This window comes from Haliaeetus albicilla, chromosome 10 (genome assembly GCF_947461875.1).
Source record: "Haliaeetus albicilla chromosome 10, bHalAlb1.1, whole genome shotgun sequence".
Lineage (NCBI taxonomy): Eukaryota > Metazoa > Chordata > Aves > Accipitriformes > Accipitridae > Haliaeetus > Haliaeetus albicilla.
The window spans coordinates 39,630,676-39,657,241 of NC_091492.1; the positions used below are offsets into that span (position 1 = coordinate 39,630,676).

The window sequence follows — 26,566 nt, forward strand, 5'->3', positions numbered from 1 at the left end:
CACCTTAAGGCTGCGAGCATCCAGTTCTGCTCACTATTAGATGCCTTAATACATTAATTTGTCAGATAAAAATATTTTGATTTACTAGTATAAATCCTTGGTTAAAAAAGCAAATACATTCTTCCCTGTTAAAAGCAGAATAGACTACTGATTCTGATAGCAGTTACATATACAACCTATAGCATATGTATGTATTCAGCAAGGATTATCTAGCTGCAACCAAAATCATGGGTACAGGAGGACAATGCTGCAACTACCACAATGTCAGTTGATTTTTTGTTTGCTTGTTTTTTGTATGGAAACAGTTTATAAAGACAAGCAAGGCAAACTGCTACCAACTAACCTGTGCCAATCATGACAGTCTGTATTTCAGTCCATGTTATTGGCCCTGCTATTTCCACAAAAATGCCCATTTCTCCATAGTAGTTGTACAGAATTGCTGATTCTAGTTCTGTGCTGTGGGTTATGCAGACTGGCCTGTGCTGCTCCACATGATGCCATGCTCCAAACAAGAAAGGGGTGACACGTGAGTAGTATTACATTATCATAAACATAAAAAGCTGCTTTAAAAAAAAGACTATTCAGCATACTTTCTAGAGATGACTGTTTCCTTGCTGACTGCTTTGGATAGGTTGGACTTGCATATTTCCTTGTTTTCAACATTGACGGTGATATATATGCCTTGCAAAGTCTCTGTATTAGCTGTCAGTTTGATGAGGATGCACAGATATCGTGTTTGCAGAAGTCTAAGATGCCTGCAAACAAGTAAAAGTATACACTTAAAGATGCTATCAGCTTTAAAAATAACACATTCTTCAGATACTATTCACTAAAACAGCAGAAGAGAGATAAAATTCCCCTTTTGAATTTTAGTCCTTTAACAGCTTAGACTCACAGAAGTCTAATTTCCTGTGTAATCTTCATTTACTTCAATACAGATTTTCAGATCCCAAAACAGCTTGACCCTGGCTTAGAGACAGTTTCAGTTTTAGTGATAGCTAAATGCATACTTCATACAATGGAAAATCATGAAAAAGCCATTCCTTAAGTTTATAAAGGTGTTGATCTTGAGTTCTCTAATGCACTCTTTTTAAAAAGGCAATTATTTAACTTATTTGGAGATTAATTCAAGAATTAAATATAAAATTTTGTTATCTTTTTCCCAAGTTTGGCATATCCAGATGAACATTATATTCCCTTTTCCCAGAACTGATCTTTGGAATTGAAGGGAAAAATTTCAGAGTGGGAATAAAACAGTCCTATTTCAGTAACCTCGTATTTGCTCTAAAATGTATTGGTTATTCTGTTCCTGCAGAGCTCCAGTTTCAGTGCTTTTGGATAGGAGTTGTAAGAGGCTCTAAAGGAGCTCCAAACACAGTACTCCTTGGAAAATTGTTACTAACAGGATTATCTAGAATGTACTTCTCCATTCAGTCTAAACAAAAGGGCAATAGCTATGCACAGAAGGCTTCCTGCTTTGCATTTTTCTCTAACTCACAATTAAAAACTTGACTTTACCTGCAGGTGTACAATTAAATACTGATTCTGCCAGTTGAAAGAAAGACACTCCAAGAACTTCCTGATAGCTCATGTGACTTGCATGAACAAGGTACTGAGTAGTATCTTTGAAAAGCAGATCACTTCCACCATACTTCCTCGACTGAAAGAGATGGAATTCAGAATCCGGTTTGCTTCCCAGAGATTCCTAAACAGAAAAGATATAAGTTCTACAGCTTGAATCATAAATAGCAAGGTTAAGCTGGTGACCCTCAGTTTTACAGCAAGATCTAGCAGAAAAAACGTTCCATTTTCACCTAGCACTGTCCTTATTGGTACAAAAAGATGCAGTTTTGCAGTGGCTTATTTCTCAGCAAAAGTATGACCGCTGCAGAATGGCAACTGGTGCCAAAATGCCCCTTTAGAGAATCCAAATAATTATTTTCTCAATATCCTATGCACATTCTTAATTCTTTCACATTGGACCTGAAGGCACTTCATGTATTTAGTACATAAAGCTTTTGATCTTGAAAGGGTTTTCAGCAGTCATACATAACAAGTGATAACACGCTAACAACTTCCCTGTTTCCTGTCTTACCTGGGATTTCATTAGAAAGTCATAGATTTTAGTGACAGTGACTGGTCGAGTCATGACTGTGCTGGGGGGAATGGGGCCAAGGTTACAGCCTGCCCATTCTGTGACTGCAGCACGCGTTCCATCCTGACACAAGAGTTCAAAGTCAATAGCGGTATAACCTTTTGCCCAACCAGAGCTGTCCAGATCTGAAAAGATGAAGTGAAAGCAAATCCTTTTAAAAAATGAAAGAGAAAACAGGGTGAATCTCATGCAAAATGTTAAAAATTGAGAGGAAGAAGTTTAGCTAATATGTTCAAAACAAATACTCCATGCTACATGGTCGTTTATTAGGAACGCATAAGGAGCAAGGTAGTGTTTTCACTGAGGAAACAGGTCAGTGAACTTAAGCTGCACCTATCAACTAAAAACTAGAGTAATATCAAGGCATATGAACAGCTTATCATATCTCATCTTCATCTGTAATGAGATCGCTTTCTGAAAACAAAGCAATTCAACCTGCATCTCCTTTGCTTCCCCAAACAAACTGCTCATTGCTGCATGAATTCCTGTGGGTTTCCAGGCCCTTACAACTCCACTTGATTTTAGAGAGATTCCTCTTAGAAAAGTCTCTTCTGTTACTGAAATTGCCTAAAATAGAATTTCAGTGTGCTTTATCAGACTGAACAAAATGGGGCTTCCCTTTCTCTTCAACTCTATGAAAAGACAGCATACTTTGGCTGTTAGAGAAGTAAGCAAAATTTAAGAGATTGAGGATTTAAGGTACTGTAGCCAAAACCATTTTCATCAACAAAATCCAATTGCTAGACTGTTGCAAAGATCAGTATTTCCCAGAGGAAATTTTTCATTTCACAGTGTAGTAACAATGTTGTTTTAGAAACTGTGAAAGGCAAAATAATTTGCAGTATTTTTACCTATTAAGCTATTTGGACTGTTTATTCCTAAGTGCCTGTGAAACTACATGAGGAAGTTTTTGTGTCATGATGAAGCCATAGAACATCCCTAGCACAAACAGCCCACAGCATCGCCCTTATCTGCCATTTTAATTCTTGAAACTCTGATTAAAAAAACAACGGGTACATGCGCTATGGCTGCCTATGGGAGAAGGTCTGGTGGGAAAGGTCACTTGCTTTTTAAAGCTTTGAGCTTTCCAAAAATTAGCTCAGTCTCCAAGGATGAATACCACCCAAACACACACACTGATCTTTGCACTCAGTGATTCTTCCTCTTTCCTCTCTAAAACTGAACAGTATCTGAATTTTGAGCTTTACTGGAACACCTACATGCAGGAAGGTTCTTGCAACTTTCCAGTCACAAACACAACTTCATGGACCTAGATTAAACCTGTAAAAGCTGATCCTCATGAGTGATGGTCACTGTGTGGGAAGTAACTGACGCTAATGAACATTCTCAAAGGAAAAGAGAATATCTGCATCTCACTCTCTATGTTCTGGAGTAGGTTAGAGTGTTCCAGGAAAGCTACATCTCCAAAGCTTCTTCCACTGGGATTGCCAACTAGGCACCTAGTGCAAGAAAAAAACCAAGAAGTTATTAGAGAGAGCCACTACACGACGACTGACATTTGGACAGTCATCTGAAGCTAAACCAGGAGTAGCTGGAAGAATCCCTCTTATCTGTAATTACTTGGTTGTTATATGGAACAAGTTAGTGATGTCAATATAGATCTCAGTGGACCGTGTTCACCTATTTGATAAGGCAATCCCTTTCATCCGTTAAAGCAGCTCCCAAGTCAAAGTTGTGGCACAATGTCTATGCAGCCTCACCTGTGCCTAGCCAGGAAAGAGAACGTAATTCAACTAAATGCATTATATATATTTTATAAGAGTGCTTTCAGCTTCAATATTTTTCTCTTCCTCTGTCTTCAACTATTTTTTTTAATGTCTCCAGTCTATTTAATTACCTCCTGCACCCTACACTGCTGCTTACCACATCACCTCTGCTCTCTGACCTTCTAACTGTCTTTCATCCCTTGTTTTTAATGAGTCAGTACCAATGCTTTAAACCTTACATGTTTGGAAGCATTGTCTGGCTCTGGAAATGTTTTCAAGACTGCTTTAAATCACCAGTCAACTGAACATCCTATAGCAACTGCAATGAAAACAAAATAAATGCTAGCAAAAGTTTACATAGCCAGTTGCTTAACAAAAAAAAACAAAAAACAAACCTCCAAAGAAAACCATCAGCAAAATAATAAGCCAATTCTGGCTATTGCTCTGCATTTCTAACTCTCACAAAAAGCTTACCTGAGTGCTCCCATATTGCCGTAGTAACGTTCATTGTGACTTGCAGCACATCTGCTAGATACTCGAGCCCCTTCCACCTCACTGTCTCCAATGCACACCTTGCACAGGTTTCCATCGGCTCCTGGCATGCAGCCCTTCCAAAAGTAATTCCGATAAGCTGAGTAAAGAAAACTGAGGTGAGATTAAGGCAAGGTATTCCAAAGGCTCTTCGCGCATGGGAAAAGACAGGAATGGAATTCCTTCCTAATAGCTAGCAAGAAGAGGGCTAAATAGTGTGAAGAATCACAAATAGTGAGATGGGCGGCACCCTCTGAGACTTGCAATCGCCACTTGCTCATCAAATCCTCATGGCCCCATCTCCATTTTACTCCCAAATTTGGGGCTTCAGATTTCCATAGTCTAGTCAACAGATAACCTAGAGCAGCTCTTACCAGAGCCAATGTCACAGTTCTCAGTATCATTCTCCAGAGTTCCCACTGTGTATCTGGAAAGAAGTAACCATCCTCCAGGACTATACAGGTGACTGTGGCAGGATCGCCTTCCCCTAAGGTTATGGATGTTAATCTGTTTGGCATTTTTCTTAGTTAGGGCAACAGCATAAGCAGACGGCAGTGCTGTAAAACAATGACAACAACCAGTGATACCAAGGGAATTAAGTATTCCACACAGGTACAGCCCCCCTCTTCCCTCCCTCATCCTGTCACAGTATCTTCAGTTACAGTAGAGGATCTGTATTCTTTGCTTAGCCACAAAGCTCTTCTAGCTGCGTGGCATTGTCTGTAAAGCTCCTACTGAACATGCACAGCAAATTCTTTCCCAAATCAACATGCAAATACATTCCTACATAAATCCTAGAGGCAATCTCAGGAAAATTGAAACCTTTTGCCTTCTCAAAGTTGTCCTGTTACCTTTGCGCTTAAGAAGCATTAGTTTCCCTGTTTCCTCCATGCTCTCAGCAGCTGGGGCGCAATCTCCCCCTGGAGAGGAGAGACAACCATTAAGGATCTTGTGACTGCTGTCATTCAGATTACATGGCAGCACCCCATCAATCATCTCGAGCCATGTCAGCATCTCTGTCCCTTTTACAGAAGAGATATAATAAACAGCCAGACCAAATGCTAGAGTGGAAGAGCTGGGAAGAGTATTTGGACATATATATGGATTCCTGCTTCCATCACAAAACATCACAAACTGTGGAAATTTAACTACATTTTTAATGGTACTTTTTTGATTCCCTCCCTTCTTGCTAAGGTCACGTGAGAACTTACCGTAACATTCTGCAGCTACAGGCACCAATCCACACTTCCCTGCAATGTAGACATGTGTTGCGTCCAGGGTGACTGCATCAGCCTCACCACTCTGCCAACAGCATTACAGAAAATAACAAAAACAGGATTTGCATGAATTGTGTAACCAAGCAGCTGTACTTCCCCACTGGTTGGAAATTCCCCTGCATAAATTCCCTCTCATTCCCACTGGTTTCTCTAGTGTACAAGCTGTTTTTCCTCTTGTTCAGCTCAGACAAGGACATACACACCCTGTGCTGTCTTATCATATACTCTGACCAGAGGGAGTCTCCTACCTTGATCATTTCAATGCATTTCGTCATGGAAGTTGCTTGGACACAGACTAATGGGTCGGATTTGATACTCAGCGCCCACTCCTCACATTTGCGAAGCTCAGCATCACTGATACAGCACCAGCGCACAACACTGTTGTCCAAAGAGCTCCCTGAATTAGAAGGAAGGAACGCAATGAGACCATGTCACCTATGCACCAATCTGTTCTTTCTTAAGGGACGTTTAGGTCTAGGCACTGTGCCTGGCAGGGAGGAATAACATGGAAAGAGAACTTTTTCTTCCCTTTCCTTAGCTACAGTCCTCTAGAAGGCTTCTCACCTTCATGGCCTAGTCCCTTAAGGAGAGCTACATAATCCAGACCAAGGATATAGGCAATCTCTAGCTGCTCCTCAAGAAGCTGCAGGTGCTGCGTGGCATCTCGGAACAGCAGGTTCTTTCCCCCAAAGGGTGCTGAAGCGAAGAGTTCAAACCTGGCTCTTTCTTTTCCTTTTCGCCCAAAGAGGCGCTAGGACAAGAACAAAACTTTTAATTGCAACAAATCTGTTCATCCTTCCAGTAACAGCCTCATCCTTCCCTCCCTTCATATCAATCGTTTGTAACACAGCACTCAGGGTTCCAGGACAGTGGGACAAAGCCCACAGGTACAGCAGTGAGTGGATGGTTCCAGTCCTAAGAGCATTATATGATTCACTTTTTTGAAGAATTTTTTCCCATCTTAGTTATTCCAATTTATTGGGCTATGCTCAATGTCTCCTACCCTGGAAAGGCAACTGAGGGAGTGTAGCTGAGTGAGAAACATTTGTAATAAAGATCAGTGCAGTAAAGGGGTGCAAGATTTCTTGTGCTTTATGATGGGGAAGTACTGTGTGCAAAGTAGCTCTGTTCAGCCTGATGGTACTGGAAGAGAAGAAAGCACGGAGAAGTGTACTAGGAATAGTGCTGCATAGCCCTTGCTATGTATGGGGGAACACAGCTAAGATGTGTTAATAAGTGCACTGACAAAGGCTTATGACGATCTCTCAATAAAGAAGAGATTTTGTACAACTGCTATCTACCAGAGTCTGCGTGACTGCACAACCCAGCCCACTGGTTTGAATTTTTCACTGTCTACTGGACTATTTTAAGGGCCAGAGGGCTTCATAAATTCTTTAAATTTGATTTAAATACGCATTTCAGGTTCAGCTTCAAATAGATTCCTGGATGTCAAGGTAACAGATACTATTTATAAGTTGAGAAAAAGTGAGGAACAAAGGTGAACCCTGCCTGAATCTATGTGTCTCCCTCAGCTACATAAGAATTCACGTAAGTTCCAGGTCTGGATGAACATCATTAGCCATTTTCCAGTTTGGGTGTTATGGCATCTTCCCATCTTTACTTATTTATTCCCACCCTTCTACAGAAGAACACTTTAGAGAAAATGAAAACCTTCTTCCAGAAGCCAATGCAGGATCCTTCCCCAGAACAACCAATTTTTTGTGCTTTGTTCACACTAACTATAAATTTCTCAAGAAAGAAGGCAAACTGAGTGGTAATCTCCACACAAAGATGGAAGAAAAACCTGTGTCTGGAGATATACAGCTTGTAATATCCACTCACTTGGATCATGCTAAGAAATTTGTTGGTGATCTTCTGGAAGTTGTGGCGGGTGATGACACCACGGCCAGGCCCCTTGCCCAAGTTACAGGTGCTGTATTCAGTCAGCTCAGCTGTAGTCCCATCAGGACATAAGAGTTCATATTCCTGTTGTTCTGACTCTGAAACAAGGGGATACTCATGAATCTATGAAGTGAGACATGACTTGGCAGCAGGCACAGAGATGGAAGGTAAAACGTTTTTCAGAGGAGGTTGCTCAAAGATTATGCAAGCAGCACAGTGTGCCAAGCACACTTGGGAAAGTTGTCTTTGATACGCTCTTCCCTTAACAAAGAGAGGGACCTCAGCCAGGGATACTCCAAAATACTCTTTAAGCTGTACCCCTGTAAATATGTTTGTTTAAAAATACTTACCTGTAACTACTACTGCTAATCACCTTCAAAAACATCGGTACAGAGCTCGACTAAGTTTAACAATACAAAACAGGTATACAGGAACTGCACATTCTAGAAGCTCAATACACTGAATTTTAAAAGGAACCTTATAACTCAGGCAATGCAAATACTGCATCAGAGACTTTAGGCTAAAGAAATCACCTGTATAAAAATGTCTGCTCCTATTCTAAGAATCTCCGGTGAGCAAATATTTCTCACTTACTTTTTCCTCTTCTGTTTCCTTCCGACTTGCACGGAGAGCCAAGAAGTACCACTGAACTGCTTGCAGGGATTGAATTTTCCACAGAAACAACAAAAATATAGGTGTATCCCCCAAATCCCATGCAGGAAAGAGCACAGCCAGAGGTAAAAAGGAATCTGAGTTTTTAGGATTACCTGTGGCACTCGTAATTGTTAGGTGATCTAAAAAGGCAACGTCTGCCACTCCATTCTTCAAGCACCTGCAGAAAGACAAATGGCATCCTATTAACATGTCACCTGCCTTTTCCTCCCTCACAAGTTCTTTTTCCCCAAAGGTAAATTCATAGCAGTGTCACAGAGCTCACCTGAAGGCTCCCTCAGAGTCATAGAAGGGTTCGTTACTGCTTGTCTCACAGAAGTGGTTCTTGTCTCTGACATAGGATTTTTGTCCTTGGCAGAGAGCACACAGTCGAGGAGCAGCAATACCAACCCCAGGGATGCAACTTGCATTGAAATACTCACTGATTACTGCAGATAAGGAGGGGCAGGGGGGAGGAAGAAAGAAAAAAAGTCAAATAGGAAAAAATGGAAGAAGGAAAAGGGGCCAAACTTATCATGGACATTATTAGGACTATGGTGCTTTAATAAATAAATAAATAAATCAGCATATGTAGCTACATTGTTTAAACTGTAAATTTGAAACATTTGCTGGAAACAGAGTGATCAAATTTTGCTTGTTTAAAACCATCTTTGTGCCGGTTAGATATTGCAAAGATTTGTTCCCTGTTGCATAGAGAACACAAAGATTTCCTGTTTTGGTAACAATTCTGCTGCTTTGAGATCACTAGAAGAGTTCTGAAAAGAGCTAAGAGCCAGTATCAAAAACACTCCAAGAGGATATCTCATCCACAAAGCCCTTCAATTTCTGCACAGCTCAGTTCATTCTACATCTGTTTGCATTTCACTCACTTTTGCTGAGGGCGAGACATAGCCCTATGGCTCCTATTACCCACCTTGGCTCAGAGGTTGCGCCTCATCCCAGGAAAGATAATTTCTTGCAAGGAGAAAGCCAAGTGGAATATTCCAGCCTGATGTCCATCTGGCTCCATTGTGGCAGCTGCGCACACCTCGTAGCCTCTGGATATCCAGAGTTCCTCGTTTGGCAATGGCCACAGCAAACACACAATTTCCTGCGATAGGACAAAATATGTGACAGAAATAACTAAATCCCAATTCTGCAGCTTCCATCTGTGTACAGGAGTTCAACTACTTCTGTGAACATGGCTAAGGAAAAAAAAATCTAGACATATGAAACATATGTACTCTACCATATACTGGCTACACAGCACCTCATCAAACCGAGCAATGCAAGTGATGCGCAAAGCAAGAACACAAAAATCTGTCGGAAAAGGCTTACAAGATCATCCAGCTCCATCATCCAATGCAATTGCTTCTCAAGAGTTTTGAACATTTGTATCACACGGTTTAGGTATTGTAATGGAAAGAACTCCTATGTCTTATCCTCAGAACATGCTTACCACCTGAAACATATCAATTCCACTATGATTTCATGGTTCTTCAGCCAAAACAAAATTAACTTCTGTTCTTATACTATCCCCTTCTTAGTCTCTTCCTACATCCATCTGCTAATTTGGCTTCCTTCTCAGATTCATGTCCCACAAGTATTTTCTGCTGTATGCTTGATTTTGGCTCAGACTTACTTATTCTTGCCTTATAAATCATTCATTGCACGGACTGTTCAGCTCTGCCAGGAATGAAGAGGAATCTTACTGTAACAAGATTCTCCACCTTACATTATTGTCTCTTTAGGGTGAGAAGGAGAGAATTAAGTCATGAGAGAAGCTAATCTCTTAAAGAACTACTAGTAAATGTTCAGCTGCACTAGTAAAGAGCATGGTATAAGAATTGACACAGATTGAATAAACCCCTTCTTATTCCCTACAAGACGTAGAACTCCTTGCGGGCAAGCGCTGATACAATTTGTCCTAGTGACAGTACCACAGGCAGAAAGGCTACTAGATACAAAGCACCACTGGTATTTTATTCATCACCACTAAGTATTTTAGAAACAGTTGTTAAGTCACCTCCGTACTCCTATAAAGTTAATGAAAACTTATAGACTTCTTTTCAAGAATTCTTGAGCTTTGCCTTTCACTGCACAGCAGTTTATTAACCAAATCAGAAGTACAGCTTATTCTTTTGCTTTATGAACCTACCTTGATCATAGATCTCCTTTGCCACCACTGTCAAACCATAGAGCTTTACAGCAGAGTAAACATCTCCAGCATCCAAGGAGGCAGCATCTGCTTTATTCACCTTAAAAACAACAGCAAAACCCTCAAAACAAGTGTGTTTACAGGGTAAAAAACAGAGCAGCTTCAAGAGCAGAGTTTTTGCCTGAGAAGTAGTAACCAGTGATTTTTACAAGCATTTGCTTTGCTTTTAATTGAATCCCTGCTACAAAGCATGGTGAAATGTTAGCAATGAAGGCTGAGTTACCTTCAAAAAATACCAGTTCTTTTCCAGTAACATCCTTTCTCACCTTTTCTTTGGGCCTTCCATTCCAAAAATGCTATTCTGATGCCACTGAAGAGAAAGGCAATCCCTATTTCCTCCTACTGCTCCCCCAACACTCCAAATCCTTCTCAGAGTTCTCTTGCCTATAATCTTTCCGTAACCCAGAAAATGGAACTGAAGTCTATTAACAAGGGTTGCAGGACTGAATGAAAACACAAAATAAATTATTCCCTGAACCAACAAGAAAGGTTTTCTTTGTTTTGTTTTCCAGGTCAGATTTGGACTCCATTGAGGGCAACTGGGACTGAATGAAAATGGAAACTGAAATTCTCTATCCCAGTCAAGTTTTAGGTATGTTAATGAAATTATTCTACAGCACATGCTTATCTTCCTTTTTCATTAGTGATTTTTTTTCAAAGCATATAGCATTATGAAAATTTCATTCCAGAACTGGTCAATTACAAGAGCTTACACTTACAAAACGTCTGATGTCTAACTTTTTCAAATTAAAGGTTTTTATATGAATAAAGGCTTTGCTCTTTACTTCAGAAAAGACTGACTAGGGGCTAAAAATAGCAGGGAAGAAAGGGAAGAGAAAATATTCATTATAGTCAGAGTAGGACCAAAATCCACAAGCAAGGGGAATGCTCTGAGCACGTTTTAATTTACTAGTTTGGTCTTGTCCATTTATTTCCAAGCAGCTTTTTACTTATTTCCTGGAAATTGCAAGGACATTAGCTGGGGTAAAATAGTACATCTAGTAGAATGCTCATGGGTTTTAATTCTTGCCTCTTAAGCTACCGTGTACTTTGTCATATATGCAATACCATCATTTCAGTATCATTTTATTCTCCCATGAATTCTGTTTACCAGTTACTTCTTCAAAAGAGGATTTGAACTCAAAATCAGTTTTAAAAATCTCTGTGAACTCACCCTGATTTTATCAATGCAGTCATGTGTATTGTGGGCTCTGATGCAAGAAATCCTAGCAAACGAGTTGACAGTAGCAAGGGGCAGCAGACCCATAAGTGCTTTGGACAGTTCAGCACACTTTCTCTGTTCTAGGTCAGAAAGGGTGCACCATCGGAATTTCTTCCCTGGACAATCAAAAAAGAAGTCAAGATTTGCAGGATTTAGTGAAAAAAAAACGACCTCAGTTTAAGACCTTATGGAAGAAGGAGGTTATTTTATTTTATTTAACTTCACAAGTAAGTTGATTTTGCTCACTCACACTCACATATCCATATACTTACAGGCACCCAAGAGATGTGCCCAAGCGGTCTGATCAGGATCACTTTTGCCCAACAAGGAGGACAATGAATGTTTGCTGTTGAATCTTTACTAAGTCTCTTTGCTTGTTCTTGACTGGCAGCAACAAACTAGTTTTTGGGTAGATTTTTCAAGAATCAACAATTATTATGGCATGACCTTTTGCCTCAGAATCTTCCTTGCTTCATGCTCCATGAATTTTAGGCAAGGCTGTCACCCAAAATGAGGAAACAAAAGCAAGGACATCTGTATGGCTATGGTCTGTTTTCCTGTTGGGATAGCAAGAAGAGGAATGGCACTCACAATGTAGGGTAACCTTGTTAACATCTTTCTGTTATCAGACTGCAGTTTTTCTCCTAACAAGTCAACTGTGATGTGACCTTATCAGAGCACAGACCTCCTAATCTTGATGTAAACAATGCATTCCCCAGGGTTTATCAGTTTTATTGCTGTCAGTTGTGTCCTTGGTTATCAATACAGGCCATTCTTCTAACCTTTGCTCTGCTGTTTCCTCTGATGCTTTCACACACACATATTCCCATGCATAATTTATCCATACCAATCTTAATATTTCTGTTACAAAGTTCTAGTGATTCAGAACTAAGCCTGCGAAAGAACAAGAAATATGGAGGGAGGATGTTAAGAGCGGATCAAGTTGCTTTAGCTTTGTTGAATTTAGTCTTTGAAGAGGGGATTGTTGTTTTTTAAAGAGACAATAACTACTGTTCCAAGTGCCAGGTGTCTCACAGCACTGAGCTACATGCTGTGTTAGAACAGCATTTCCCACTGAACACCATGCTTTGTTACAATAGTATTTTCTTCCCATTTTCTTTCCAGACAAATACTACCTGATTTTAAATAAGACGCATATCAGAGCTCCAGGGTCAGAGAACCTTAGATCAGAGGAGACATATGAAAATTTTAAGTTGGAAGAAATTGACAATTAAATGCTACTTTATAATAGAGTAAACCAAACCCCTCAACCCAGGAGGTGAGGATCTAGGACTATTCAAAATTACGATGGCAATTCTGTGACTTGGACCTTCTTCTGTTTCTAAACAATGTACTGTCTAAGTGTTTCTTCAGCAATGACAAGTACCTTGCTGGATTTCCCTCACGACAGAGAGGTTTATCTTCCATGACAACACCCACAATGAAAGACAGGAACTAGGGACAATTTGGTTGTTGACAATGAAGAATCATGTACTATGTTGAACAGAGTATTGAATAAACATTAACAACAAAATCCTCAAAATCTTACTTCTTTCAAGCAGGAAGTTAGTAAGAATTATCTTCATTTCTGGATGCCAAACAAAGAGATTAAATAACCTGCACAGGAACACTGGGCAGAACTGCAGCAGAACTGAACTATTCAGTTGTCAGATCTTTTTCCAGCTGAAAACTAAGTACCCAATAAAAAGAACCCAAAACAGCACCAGCAGAAAGAAGGGGTTAAGAAGATGCAAGAAGGTGAAACCTCCTTTTCTACTAGGAGTCGGGGGTATGATTGGTTTAAATTGACTATAAAGCTACATCTTATGGGAGTTCAGACACATCAACAAAATTTTCTCTTTTGCTTTACACTCCAGTTTTATTCCATCTTGGACGTACTATGACTTATTTTGTATTCTTCCTATTAAATACATTCTACTCTGAAATACATCATCATATACGTCTCAAGAAGATACTATACATTTAAGGAGAAAAAAAGTTATTATTATATATAAAAATACCATGCAGTTACGTAACTTAAGAGAATCTTATACCATGTAATGAAAACCAGGACTGAATGAATAGAAAACACTACATCATCTCTAACATTGTCATTTCCCGGTGTTTAAGCATTTGGCTCTCTGGCGATCTATTAATATTAAACAAAAATATTGCCTGGAATAAATAATGTTTACAATTAAAACATTCAAGTTCTTATTTCTTTGAGCATAGCATCAGACATTAGTATTCCACTTGTTTTGATGTTAATTCGGCAAAATTCCAAAAAGAACCCGTTGTGGTTTTAGAGGGGAGCAGCTTGAAATAACACTGATTCATTTTGACAGCTTTTATGAGTATGCAGACCTCAGCTATTCAAAGGAAACAAGCCTTCACTGAATTACTAAGAAACTAGTGTATCAAGCTGCTTCAAAACTAACAGGGTCACCATCTGCCAATGATCAAACACGAAAAATACAGGCAAATGGAAATCACAGGCATAGCTCTAGCTGCAACTTCTTTGCACAGAAGAAAATAAAACCAAAGCACATATTAGAGTTTGTATCCTGGTAACCCATCCAGAGGTCACCTTTCTCTTTCCCTCCCTGTATCAGCCTTACCTGAAGACAGCAAAGTGAAGATGATTAGGACAATTAAAATCACTGTCTTCATGATTACAGCAGTTCAGCAAGGATCCTCTCTCTATCCTGCTGCTCTGCCTTCTCATACCAGGAATTCCACAGTGATGACCAAAGCTTCTGGAAGATAACAAAGGGGTTTCAGGCATCAACAAGAATAAACCAAGATTTAAGGAAAAAACCAAACTGCCAGAGGATGGTATATCCTTGTATGCAAATGAGAAAGGGACAGTGTCCTATTCCTATCTATAGATGGAAAATACCCGTGCATTTTCTGCTTCGTTATGAACAGACAGAGGAAGAAATGTAAGCCTCTGCTTTTGAAACAAATTGTGCCTCTCCTGTTTCAAAAGGCACCAAAGTGCCTTTGGGAGATAGATAGGTAAGACTTACCTCTATCTTACAAAAAAAGATATCTAAAGCTGAGTTGTCCAAACTACTGAACATATCTCTCTACAGAATATTGAAGGGACCTTCTCACCTTATTTTTTCACCTGATAATGGTTTATCTACTGAGTATTTTTAAACAAAAAGTAATCCCATGCCTCCCTAAGAATTCAGAACAGAACTGTGACACTGTTGACTTTCTTGCCTCTCTTAATTCCATTCTAGCACAGCAGTCTTATAAAAACTGGCTTATTTCCCTGTTTTCTAACACTTAGCCTGGAGTATTACCTCTTAATTACTCTACAGCAGCCATGATTAACATCATTAATTCTATAGCAGGGAAAAAAATACATATATATATATATATATATATAAAGCAGAAGTGTGCATACTAAACTGATCTGATGATGCATAAAATACTGCTAATATGGTTTCATCTTTGCTGTTCAGGGAAGAATTGACTAGTCCAAGAGTCCTGGAGAAAGAAAGTCTTTTTCCTAGTTTTGTTTTCCTTCTTCATCTTATGGATTTTCTTAGCACTTTCTCTGCTTCATGTATTTTTGCCAACACTTTTCCCAGATTTCTTTTGTTGCCTTATGTACTCTTTCCTAGTGATTCACAGTCTTTATTCCCCACTTGCTTCTTCTGCATTCACATACATGGATTCCATTGCTTATCTCTGCATTTCACAAGTTCCCTCACTAGATCTGCAACATTTGTTGAGGTGTTATGTTTCCCACTAATCCGATCACAGAAGGAGTTGCATTTCTCACTCCTTCCTGCACTCCCTGAACAAATGGTCTCAAGCCCCAAGATCTCTGTTCTCTCATTTGCTAGGAGAACAACTGTGGTATTAATCCACCCTTTGACTTGGCTCACCTGCACAGGCCTAGCACAGCTCAGTACACTTTGGGAAGTATGTTTTATTCCTCAGTGAGTGCAGTCTATATAATCTTTTCATACAATATATTATCAGATGTTAAAAAAAAGCAACACAAATGTAAAAACAAAATACATGATAAAAGTAATTTTAAAATAGTTAAAGGTACACATATTTACTTTTAATTCCAGGGAGAAAGATTACATCAGGACAGATCACTAATCAGTTCAGTCAATGTCAATTAATATACACTACAAACAAGTGTGTTTCATCTAACTACACCTTAACCTCTGAATCACTTCTGGGGAAACTTGTCCATCAGGACCACCAGCAGGGTGCAGTTAGACATCAAAGCTAATAATGGCTCTTGCAATGCTTGTAGCAAAGCACCTAACAGGATCAAATCCCACCTTCTTTGAGGTTTTACTTCCTGCCAATCCTACCATTATGTACGGGATATATGTACCTCCCAACAATTCAGTCAGCTAATAATATTACCATTACATGAGGGCTGCATCTGGATCTCTGCTCAAATTGTACATATTTACAAATAAAAAGCTTTCCTGTACATGTCTAAGATACTTGTACAGATACAATGCTGCTGTCTGTGGTTATGTGAAAAAAAAAAGGATGACATGAAGGTGTTGTAGACTTCACTTAGGCCTGGTCAGGAAAACAAACAAACATTAATCACAAATGTAGTCAGGTCCGCTGAGGGGACCGTATCCTAAAGCACTGAGGATGCAGAAACACAGGGGCAGGACTCTGGAATTCTTTCCCTATTGATTCACCCTACAAAACTACCCCCCTACCACCGCCAGAAAATGGTAATTAGCTACTTCCCAGTAATGTAGCATCTATGCGTCTATCTAGGGATGCATCTAAGAGGGTGGAAACAAAATAATCTCTATAAAATCCCCTCTGTGCTGCTAGGACACAGGCAAGGGACACCAGAGTAGGAACAGATGTTACTGCACTACCCTGCCCAACATCTCACTTGCAGGAACAGCATTGTCTCTGTCCCGTGTCATTTCCCCCCCAGTAAAACCCCAGCCTTGACATCCCTGGCGTTCCCATATCTGTGGTCAAGGACTTACCTGCCCCTCAAGAGCAACACTGAGAAGCAGCTGAACCCCAACTGCCGCACCCTCAGCTCCCCAAGAAGCAGTCCCCTCCTCAAACCATACCTCCCTTTGGCCAGCAGCTTTGTCCTGATACCATACCCCCTTTGTGGAGCAGCCTCGTCCCCACACATCGCCTCAGGGACCACCCTGCCCCCTCACCACATCCCCTCAGGGACAACCCTGTCCCCTCACCACCCCCCCAGAGAACAACCCTCACCACATCCCACTTTAGGGAACACCTTCGTACCCGTTTCCCCATTCCGTTTCTCCCCTGAGGAACGGTCCCATCCCTACACACCACATTCCCTTCAGGTAACGATCCCTTCAGGTAACGACCCCTCACACCACCGCCCCGCACCGGGCCCGCTCTTCCCTCAGCCGCGCCGGCCCCTCAGCCGCGCCGGCCCCGCCCCCCGCCCGTCTCCCGCCCTCACGCGCGGGACGCAGCAGAGGAGGCGGCGGCGGAGCGGGAACATGGCGGCGGCCGTAGCGCGGGGCGGCGTGGCCGCGCTGCGGAGGAGCAGGTACGGGCACGACGGGCGGGAGGGACGGCACGGCACGGCACGGCGCGGCGCGGCGCTGCCCTGCCCGGCGGCGAAGGGGTTGAGGCTGTCCGGCTCCCGGCAGCACTGGGGGCGAAGCGGTCTGCCGCAGACTGACAGCCGGTCCCCCGGGGGCGGGGGGCGTGAGGAGGAGCTGGGCGGTGGCCCGGCCTCCCCCGGGCCGGGGGCTGCAGCCGCCCCCTCCTCTCCGGCCGCCTCGTTCGCAGACGTTTCCCTGTCGGGGTTAAAATAGGTTTGGTTTTGGTACCTCGGCCCTGTCCCCCTGGGCATGTGCGAGGAGTCTCGTCCTCGTTCTCCAAGCTGGAAAGAAAGGTGAAGGGTTTACGGTTTTTTGAAGAAAGAAAAGCATGTGGCCTTGTATAATTTTAGCTCGGTTTCGCAGTCTGTAGTGGTCAATGTGTAAGTGTTTAGTAGAAATTGGTAGGGGGGGGCAGCTGCTCCCCTGAGGTTATGTAACCCCCCGGGGAGGACCGTGTGTGAGGAGAAGCACCTCACTGGGAACCCGGCCGTTCTTCACAGGAGATATGCTCCTAAAGCTTATGTTTTTCATTGCAACGAAACAATTTTAAGAATACTGTTTATAGGACACGATTTCTGTGTTCTTGGACAGAACACACAGTCCCTTTACTTCACCTTCTCTCTCAAAACCTGGAGAAAACGTGTCATGTGCAGAGCGCGCCGTTACCGTCCGGCCTCAGTGCCCGGCCCCGGAGTGTCGTCCCTCGTCCCGCCACGGCTGAAGTCACCGAGGGACTGAAGTTGTTAACTGGGGTCCCAGCAGCTCCCACTCCAACAGCCTCCAGTCAGGTGGCAGAGTCAGGAGGCCAACGCTCTCCTACACACTTGTACCCATCAAGGTCAGGCTGTCAGGAGCAGGGAAGGTGAGGCTGACAGTAAACTATTTAGTCTTGGCATCTCTATCTCTTTTTAGACAGATTTTGGAGTAAAGAGGAGGCTGGTTTTCCCATGTTGGACACCAAAAACAGTTTTGGTAAGAGCTTAGGGTCTGCAATTAATTATTGCATCCTTCCTCTGTGATGATCTGTCTATTGAAGTACCAAGTCCCAGTACGCCCTACTCTACCTTGGCAACATGAACAGCTCCTGGATGCTCCTGTGAAGCCAATGCAGCTAGTTTTATTCTGGCTGTGCATTTTTTTTTTTAGGTTATTATGTATCAGGACTAATATGTGTCTTGAGAATACTAGTGCTTTAGGCTGTAGCTAAGTTTTAATTATTTTTTTCCCTGACTTTTTAGGGCTTTAAAACTTTTCTGGTAAATTTAAGTCTAATGCTAACTGGATTTGTTCTTATTTATTTTGAATCCCTTAGAAGTAGCCCACAGGCTCCCAGCTTGCTGATGGGCAAGTACTTCTTTTTTTCCCAGGTGTTTTAATATGTTGTAAAGCAGGCTTTGTAATACCGCAAATTAGTGTAGCTCTGGTGTATGACCCATGTGGATCAGCTGACCTCATTGTTCATGATAAAATTACATCATGTTGTTATGTCAAACATACAGGTTCTGCAGCAGTGTGGGATGCTTTTTCTGTCTTGCTAAGGAAATAATATCCTGGGAGATGATGCATCAGTGTGGCATGTTTAGCACCTGGTTACAGGAATCTATGTTTTGGGGAGGGACTGTCCTGTCACATTTGGGTTAATACAGTGGTTTCAATAGAGACCATGAAGCTGAAGGGCAGAGTGAAATGTTACTGACACCATGTTATGGGGATAAGTGAAAACTATAGCTATTTATCCTTGGCTAACATTAAAACATTGTTAGCAAGTGTCTGCTTATATCATTACGTGATTTCTAGACAAGAAATTTGTTATTTGTGGACTCCTTTTCTAAATAAAGAGATAATGTCTATATAATGTCTACTCAGTAGACACCCAAAATTATTTCTTAAAACTCTTAATAATCACTTCCTGGAATTGAATCACCCTAAATGATGCAGTAGCTTGTAAGCTAATGAAGTAATTCAGTATTCAGCATGTATCTGATGAAGACCAGACAAAAGGTCAGAGGGCCAAATGAAGACATCCCAGCTGTGGCATTTACATCCCAGGAATGAGTAGGTTGCACAAAGACCTGCCAGACCTGGTTCTTCCCAAGGGACCGAGCCTGTTGGTGTGAGAACTCTGCCCCAATCCTGCCCTGGCTTGGGCCTGTGATCCTGTCTAACAGCAGGGTGTGGTGTTGCCATGCCATCTTCAAGTACTTCTCTAAACATGCTTAATTACAGACTTTGAACAGGAATAGTTCTTGTACAATTGGATGGATCCTTTTCAGATTTATTAGAGACATTAAATGAAATATGATACATTAAACATATGAAAAACCCTGGTTGAACCTTCTCCCTGTGTTGGCCAGTTATAAGTCTGTTTTATGTGTTTTCAGAGTGGCAGAACCATTCGCATTACAGTTCACCAGCATACAGAGTGGTAAGACAAATTCTAAAGAAGAGCTTCTGTGCCTGGCAGCCTTTTTACTTTTCCAGCTATACCAGTTGGTCTAATAAATGACACTACCTCCTCACAGAATCCATAGCTTTTTCTAGGTACTCCTCCTCCTCCTCACCAGCATGGCAACGAAGGAGAAACATGAACCCAATTCCTAAGTGTCTCTTAAGACACTTGCTATTGTAGGAGTTTCCTAAATGACACACCTGTGTAGCAGCCTGGTGGAGATAGAATAATCCCAAGCACTAAACAATCATTACAAAATTTACCACTACATTTGCAAGAAGAGTTTGTTTTGATCAGCGTGGCTGAATTCAACTTTGTCCATTATAAACATTACCTTTAGATGGAAGTGAATACATTAGCCATGTTGTTACAGAAGATAGTGATGCTTGTAGTATGTACTTTCCTTGTAAGCCGAGCGATCTTGTTTTAAACATTTGTGTTTTCTCCAGCAAAATACAAGTAATTTACTGATCTTAAAAGGAGTCTTTTGTATGCTGTTGGATAAAATTGGTCTATGTTAAACTGGAAGCAGATTTAGAGAATAGTAACTCTCATCAGTTCTAGAATCACTTATTTAAAAGAAAAAAAAAAAGTAACAGATTACTAAACATGTAGGCCAGGGCAGTGCATAAAACAAGATGAAAGTAGTTTATATGAGCTTGCTTTCTAAAAAAGACTCAGATTATATTCACCATCACAAACATTTTTGAACTCCAAACAGGCCAAGATATGGTACATAATGACAACATAACTAGTTGCACGAAAAGGGCTATTGCCAAGATCAGCACGTACAATACTCAAAAGAGTATCACTGTTACAACAGAATTAAGCTCAAGAGGAACATATGTCAATATTTGGTAAGAAAAAGAAAAGATAAAATAGATGCAACATAAAATAAGTATCTGCAGGAGCAGTTGGATTGTCAGGTTTTTTATTTTTTTTAGGGAAGGAATAGGCCAGAAGGGAATAGGGTCAGTGGAAATTTTATGATATTTTGAGGGGACTTTTACTTCCTATATTATTCAGCTTCTGAATATAACATTATCATTACATTGAACTGCTTACATTTGCATTATTAAACATTTGTACTGAAGCAATGGCTTCTTGTTTGTTGTATTTGCAGTTTGCTGACTAGCTGTAACTTCCTTATACATGAGAACCTGTGTGTTAGAACTGGAGTCCTCTGGAAGCAGCCACCTTCTAGGACATTTTTCAGTGGTAAGTGAAGGCTTGTATCTACGCAGTGTTTTTAAATTCAGGGTTACTCAAAGTTAGGCAAATGACAGTCACATATTGGTGAAGTTCTTGAGATTAAAGTAGTAGTGGGAGTCCAGCACCAGAGACCTATTCAGTTCATGGCATTTCCATAGACACAAACTTGTAAATTATGGTTTACTCCTTTGGTGTTACGTTTTCCAGATAGTAAAAGAAGTGTATTTACTTATTTCATGAGATTCCTTATGATGTGTTATTCATTGTTTCTCAGCTATTTTGGAATACTTGGAAAGCAAGTGTAGCAATAAAAATAAATAAATTAAAAACAAACAAACAAAACCCCCCAACATCCAAAAGCCAGAAATCATTTCCTTTAACAAGAGGAGCATTTTGGACAAATAGCTTCCCTAGCCATGCTTAAAGCTCCTTCTCTGTCTTTTTAGAAGTGCCATCTGTTCCACAATGATTTTGTAGGTATGAGGAGCCTTGCAGAGACAAAAATCTGAGCAGCAGTTAAGATGCTGTAGTATGCAGAGCAATATTGGCTAAAACTGGAAAGGCAAAGCTGATCCTGCCTGGGGGAATGTCAGCCCCCCCAAATCAGGAATACCTCTATTGGGGCTTATGAATAGACCATGCAATTGTTTGTTTTCTGTGGTTTTTTTTCCTCGTTATTTTTGTTCACTCTCACACTGTATTATACCTGTGTATATTTATCAGCAAGTAACCAGCTTGCTTTGTCATTGTGACATCTGCTGCCCTAATGGTCTCTTTTAATGTGCCTCCTTTGATGGTATTTGCCTTTTTTTAAGCTTCGTTGATACTTTGACAATTATCCTTTTCACTGGTATTACCACTTCTGAAGAAACCTGTGTAACAGGGTCAGCAGAAAAGGAGCTAGGATAATAATGTGAATGTCTGCTATGTTTCTATTTTCTCTATTTCTTTTTTTTTTTTCCTATGGGAAATTTATATTGGGATCTGTTTCCATCTTCCTTGGCAATATATTTTTTTGACAAGTTTGGTATTTAATTAATATGTTCATACATTACAATAGCTGGGCAGTTCTGCACCCTTCGTACATGACTTATTGCATGTAAATACAATACAAATTCACCTTTCTTACATCACATCCGTCTTGGCACACTAATGAATCAAGGTTTTCCCCTGTGAGCATTTTTGTACAACTTAACAACAAATTGTAAACTAGAAGTTAGTCGTGTAACAACAGTGTCACTTTCTTGGCTTCATTAGGTCAGCTGTATGCAAAATGAGGGATTTCAGGCTTCCCTGTACTCTCAACTCTCTCTACTCTCAACAACTGAAGAAAGTAGACTATTTTGTAAAGCAAATTTAATCAGATTGACTGTGATACTATTATCGGGTGCTAGGGGAGGAAGGACTCTGGGGAAGAGCATATATAATGGAATCTCTTTAAATGTAGACTTTAAACTTTTCAAAACATCTGAAATTCTTCTAGTGAAGATGATCTCTCTATAGCGCATTAAAACCCTTTAATCATAGGTTAATTTTTCTTAATTAACTTCTGCAGATTACTTAGTTTTCTGAGGAGCCTACAGTGGAAAAATTACTTTTTTAAAGACACAATTTGGCAGAGAGGTTCATGTTAGGACAGTGTTTCTATATTAAAAAAAAAGAAAGTAACAGCACAAACCAGGTGGGAATTTGTTGAAAATGTTCAACTGTATTACCTGCATTGTAGTGCAAGTCTTATCAGCTATTCACCTTGAGAGGTCTGAGGAATTCAGAATTCAGCAGTTTAACAGGTCTGTAAGAAAGAAAAGGTATAAATATCCTTTTATATTTCAAACTGTACTTGTAATTTTAATAAATCAGGAAATCAAAGTAGGTTTACATGAAATGTTTAAGACCTGATTAAAATGGTGCTTGCACTTGGAGTTACTTTAGCTGGGTAATGCTGTGAAGATCAAATATTAGTCTGTAAACTTGTAGCATATGAGTTGTTGTATATTAGTGTAACAACGGCATGCAGTTGTCTTTTTTTTTTTTTCCTTGCCAGCTGAGGTGTTGATCCCATTTTCTATAACCATTTTTTGGGGTTAACTTGCCTGTCCAAATCCTTTGTCTGGCATGTCATATACGGATATTTCATTATTGAAAAATATGCTTGGACAGATTAATAGAAACAGCAGCTCTTTGTAGTCTAGAAACCAAAGTTAGTCATTACGGGAAAAAAAAATATCTAGGAAGTTGAGATGCATACTGCAGAATTGTTGATCACATGGAAGAAAAAGTCATCTGAAGTTGGCTTTGAACAAATTAACTTTTTAGCCAGCCATTTTCTAATCCATTGACATTTCAGATTCTGGTGTGGATTTAAATCTAGACGACTTGCAAATTATGTCATTATGAAGAGCAGATAACTCTTCTTTAGTTTTATCTCTACCCCTTATAATGCCCTCCTCTATGTGTTTGTATCCTTTCCTAGAAGAAATTCTTCATTTTGTCAGAGTAACAAAGCAATATTTATATCATTGCATCTGATTGCATAGACTAGAGCATGCCTTTGATTATGCAGTTTGCTTTCTCAGCCTGCATTTTTTAATGTTTCTGAGGGAATGAGGTGTTCTCATCTGTTCCAAAGAAGGAAATTGTTTTTATTCTCATTTGCTGAATATACTCAATGTTTAAAAGAAATCTGAAACAGGCTAGCTTTACCTGTAAGGAGTTCAGATTTAGGATTCAAAGCATCTGAAAATGTGTCATTAGCATGTTAAAAATCCTACACCTTTTTCCTCTTGTCCTGGACTCGTCTCTACTGGCTCATGTGCCAAGACATGAGCTTTCTTCATATTCTCATGCTGCTTGCCAGAGAGCTGCAGTAGTATTAATATCATTAGAGAACATGATGTTCAGCTGAAATCTCTCAACAGTGCCAACTGCCTGAACATGGCTTTGTTGCCAGAATCAGTAACTAATCTTTTTGTCTTGGAATTTGTAAACTGGTTATGTGAATTTCATTCGTGTCTGAGAGGTGTGGAATTTTATTCTGTCAGGGTAAAAAAAAGCTTAACAATGGCGTGTTAGATGTCTTTGCCAATGATCATGGTTTGGATACCAGTTACAGAAATGCTGTTTCTTTAATGCTGGAGATGGGGAAAAGTCAACTCTTCAAATCATTTATCAACAATTTAAATTGTGTTTGCTGTGGCTTGTGGAACATCAAATGGTTTGGTCTGTAGCACAGGAGGAGAAACACTCACATTGGTGTAATCAATAGGGGCTCTTGAAGTGGAAACAGCCTCTTGCTGGATACAAACCAGAAGGAGCTGTTCCCACTGAGTGGTTTTGGTTTGGGAATTTGCTAAGCTCTGGTGAAACAGCTGAGCAGCTTTGCTAACTTAGAACCAAAGATGTGGTAGGAAGGGAGTTAAAGGCTTTAGGGCTAAAGAGTATGGTTGGTTTCGGTACAGATATTTCTGTGGAAATAGTGATGCAAAGTTGAAAGGCTGTAGAGTCTTTGTAAATTCAAAATAAAAGTCTGTCTTTATAAACATTTAGCTGTTCTAAATGATCCCTGTCCTTTATTGAGCATTGTTCTTTAGGGCAGAATATTTTCTAGAATCTTAACTGTGACTGTAGTTTGTTTGTTTGTTTGTTATTGGGGTTTTGGGTTTTTTTTTCCCAGAAAATAAGAGTATTTTTTTTTCCCTGTAAGAATAAAGCTGTTTTCGTATTATAATGTATTTTAGGACATATAATTCAAACATTGTTTTAAATCACATACGTAGGAAAGAAATGAGCAAAAATATTATTTTGGTAAAACAAAACGTGAGCAAGAATGACTTTTATTGGGCATCTTTTTGCCGCATAATGGATGAAGAATAGCTGAATGTTTCTAATCAACTCTACTACTTAGAACTAAAGCTTCCCAGATTGCGAAGCAATTATGCTTTGTCTCTATGCATGCCTAGAAATAGATTTGGTGTTTATTCTTTTGGTTGTTAATGCATCCTTTCATAGTCAAACCCTAAGCCTGACACTGATGGAACAAGATGTAGTCCATTGTTTTTGATTCTGGCTCACCCATGTTAACGATTGTTGTGGAAATGACACCAATCAGAATTAGTTTCTGTGGGCATTTTCTCTGTCCCGGAGTGACTTATGCTCATTGCTGAGAACCTTCAGACTTTGACTGTAACACAGATAGAAGTGCAGTCTAATACTTAGCCCATTAAGCCGGAACATATTTGTTTTCTCTGAAGATTTTGCAAAGGAAATACTTCCCACTGCTGTGGTTGCTCTGTGTGGCTGTCCTGTTGCTCAGTGCCAATGTGGTGTACATGTATCTCACAGATGACATGCAAGGCTTGTGTTATGCAGGAGGAGCATGGCAGTTCTCAGTAAGAAACAGACATAATACTAGATGTCTTTTTTTTTTTTTTTCTTCCATGTGATGACCTGTATTGCAGCAGAAATGTGCCTATTATCCTGTTTACCAAACCTACACTAAAGCAGGTCATCATTTCCTTCCCTCTTCCAGTTAGCAGTACAATTTGGGGATTCCCTAACTATAATGAAAGCTTTAATGACTGAGAAGCCTGAAGGTCTTCAGTACTACAGATTGTTCACCAGCAACTGATGATTCTATATAGTAACAGCATAGAAGATCTCATAGTTGGAAAGTATGATAGTGCTTTCAGGGAGCTCATTTTATATGTTTTGGGGGGAAGAATGTTGGAGAGATGTGTGGCAGGGGTGAGGGGGATGAGGTTAAAAACACAGATGACCAGTCAGTCCTTGTCAGCTGAGTTTCAGTAACTTGGTAAGCTGCAATAACTGGAGTACTTAGGAGCATCGAAACATAGCTTATCTCATAGATTTCTGATCACGTTTTCATCACCTAAGCTGACATCCCTCACTGCACATAATAACTTGTTTCTTTAGTGTGTAGTTGTTCTCTATCCCAAAGTGTGGGTTTTTTCTGTTACAGACAGGAAGAAGCTTCATACTGCTCCACTAGGGCAAGTCTTCCGCCTGCGCCCCTTCCATGTTCTGATTGCTACAGGTGGGGGATATGCAGGATACAGAAAATATGAAGATTACAAGTTGGAACAGCTGGAGAAGAGGGGCATAGAGGTGCCTGTGAAGCTTGCAAGTGAGTGGGAGGTAAGAAACTTGGGGCAGTTTTGCTTCTGGCACATTTGAGGCAAAGCTCCTTTGCTTTCATTCCAACAAAGGAATGTTTAATTTGTCCTCTACTGCCAATGCATTTTTGACAAATCATGGAACTAAAGTTTCTGTCACTTAAGTAACTATAATTTTGTCTGAAGTCAATGTAATGATACATTAGGAACTGCTGGCGTCTCTGCCATCTTTTAGTACGGCTGACACTATATTTTTAAATACTTGTCAAATCAGAGGTAGAGGGGATAGTTAATCAAGTGATTGTATTACGTATTTTGAATAAAAAAATGTTTGGTAGGCAATGAATCATTCAGATGGAAGTCATGTAGTCCACCCTCCTGCTTAAAGCAGGGCCAACGCTGAATTTGGACCAGGTTACTCAGGGCTTTGTCCACTTGGGTCTTAAAAATTTCCAAGGACAAAGATTCCACAGTGTCCCTG

The 26,566-nt window shown here is 40.3% G+C and overlaps 2 protein-coding genes across 3 annotated transcripts in view; one reads left to right on the plus strand and one right to left on the minus strand.

The window, feature by feature from the left end:
* Positions 1-335: 335 nt before the first annotated feature.
* Positions 336-17,036, minus strand: LOC104325906 (serotransferrin-2). Of its 2 annotated transcripts, none has more exons than XM_069795185.1 (18): positions 16,958-17,036; positions 14,302-14,439; positions 11,636-11,799; positions 10,402-10,501; positions 9,178-9,354; positions 8,530-8,692; positions 8,360-8,424; positions 7,533-7,690; positions 6,255-6,441; positions 5,939-6,087; positions 5,625-5,715; positions 5,265-5,333; positions 4,788-4,970; positions 4,357-4,513; positions 3,533-3,615; positions 2,096-2,280; positions 1,519-1,705; positions 336-755 (listed from the first exon to the last, which is right to left on the minus strand). In XM_069795185.1, the coding sequence occupies exons 2-18, from the start codon at positions 14,351-14,353 to the stop codon at positions 706-708; spliced, it is 2,220 nt and encodes a 739-aa protein (XP_069651286.1). In that variant the 5' UTR covers positions 14,354-14,439; positions 16,958-17,036; the 3' UTR covers positions 336-705. The 2 variants fall into 2 exon arrangements, with proteins under 2 accessions (XP_069651286.1, XP_069651285.1); XM_069795184.1 differs by lacking the exon at positions 16,958-17,036 and adding an exon at positions 16,684-16,851.
* A 109-nt stretch (positions 17,037-17,145) lies between these two features.
* The window catches only part of PISD (phosphatidylserine decarboxylase), a 29,846-nt gene continuing 20,425 nt past the window's right edge, over positions 17,146-26,566 (plus strand). The window contains exons 1-3 of the mRNA XM_069795194.1: positions 17,146-17,234; positions 20,865-20,959; positions 25,932-26,107. Of these exons, the coding sequence (XP_069651295.1) occupies positions 17,185-17,234; positions 20,865-20,959; positions 25,932-26,107 (321 nt within the window). The 5' untranslated portion in view covers positions 17,146-17,184. The remainder of the gene's footprint in view (positions 17,235-20,864; positions 20,960-25,931; positions 26,108-26,566) is intronic.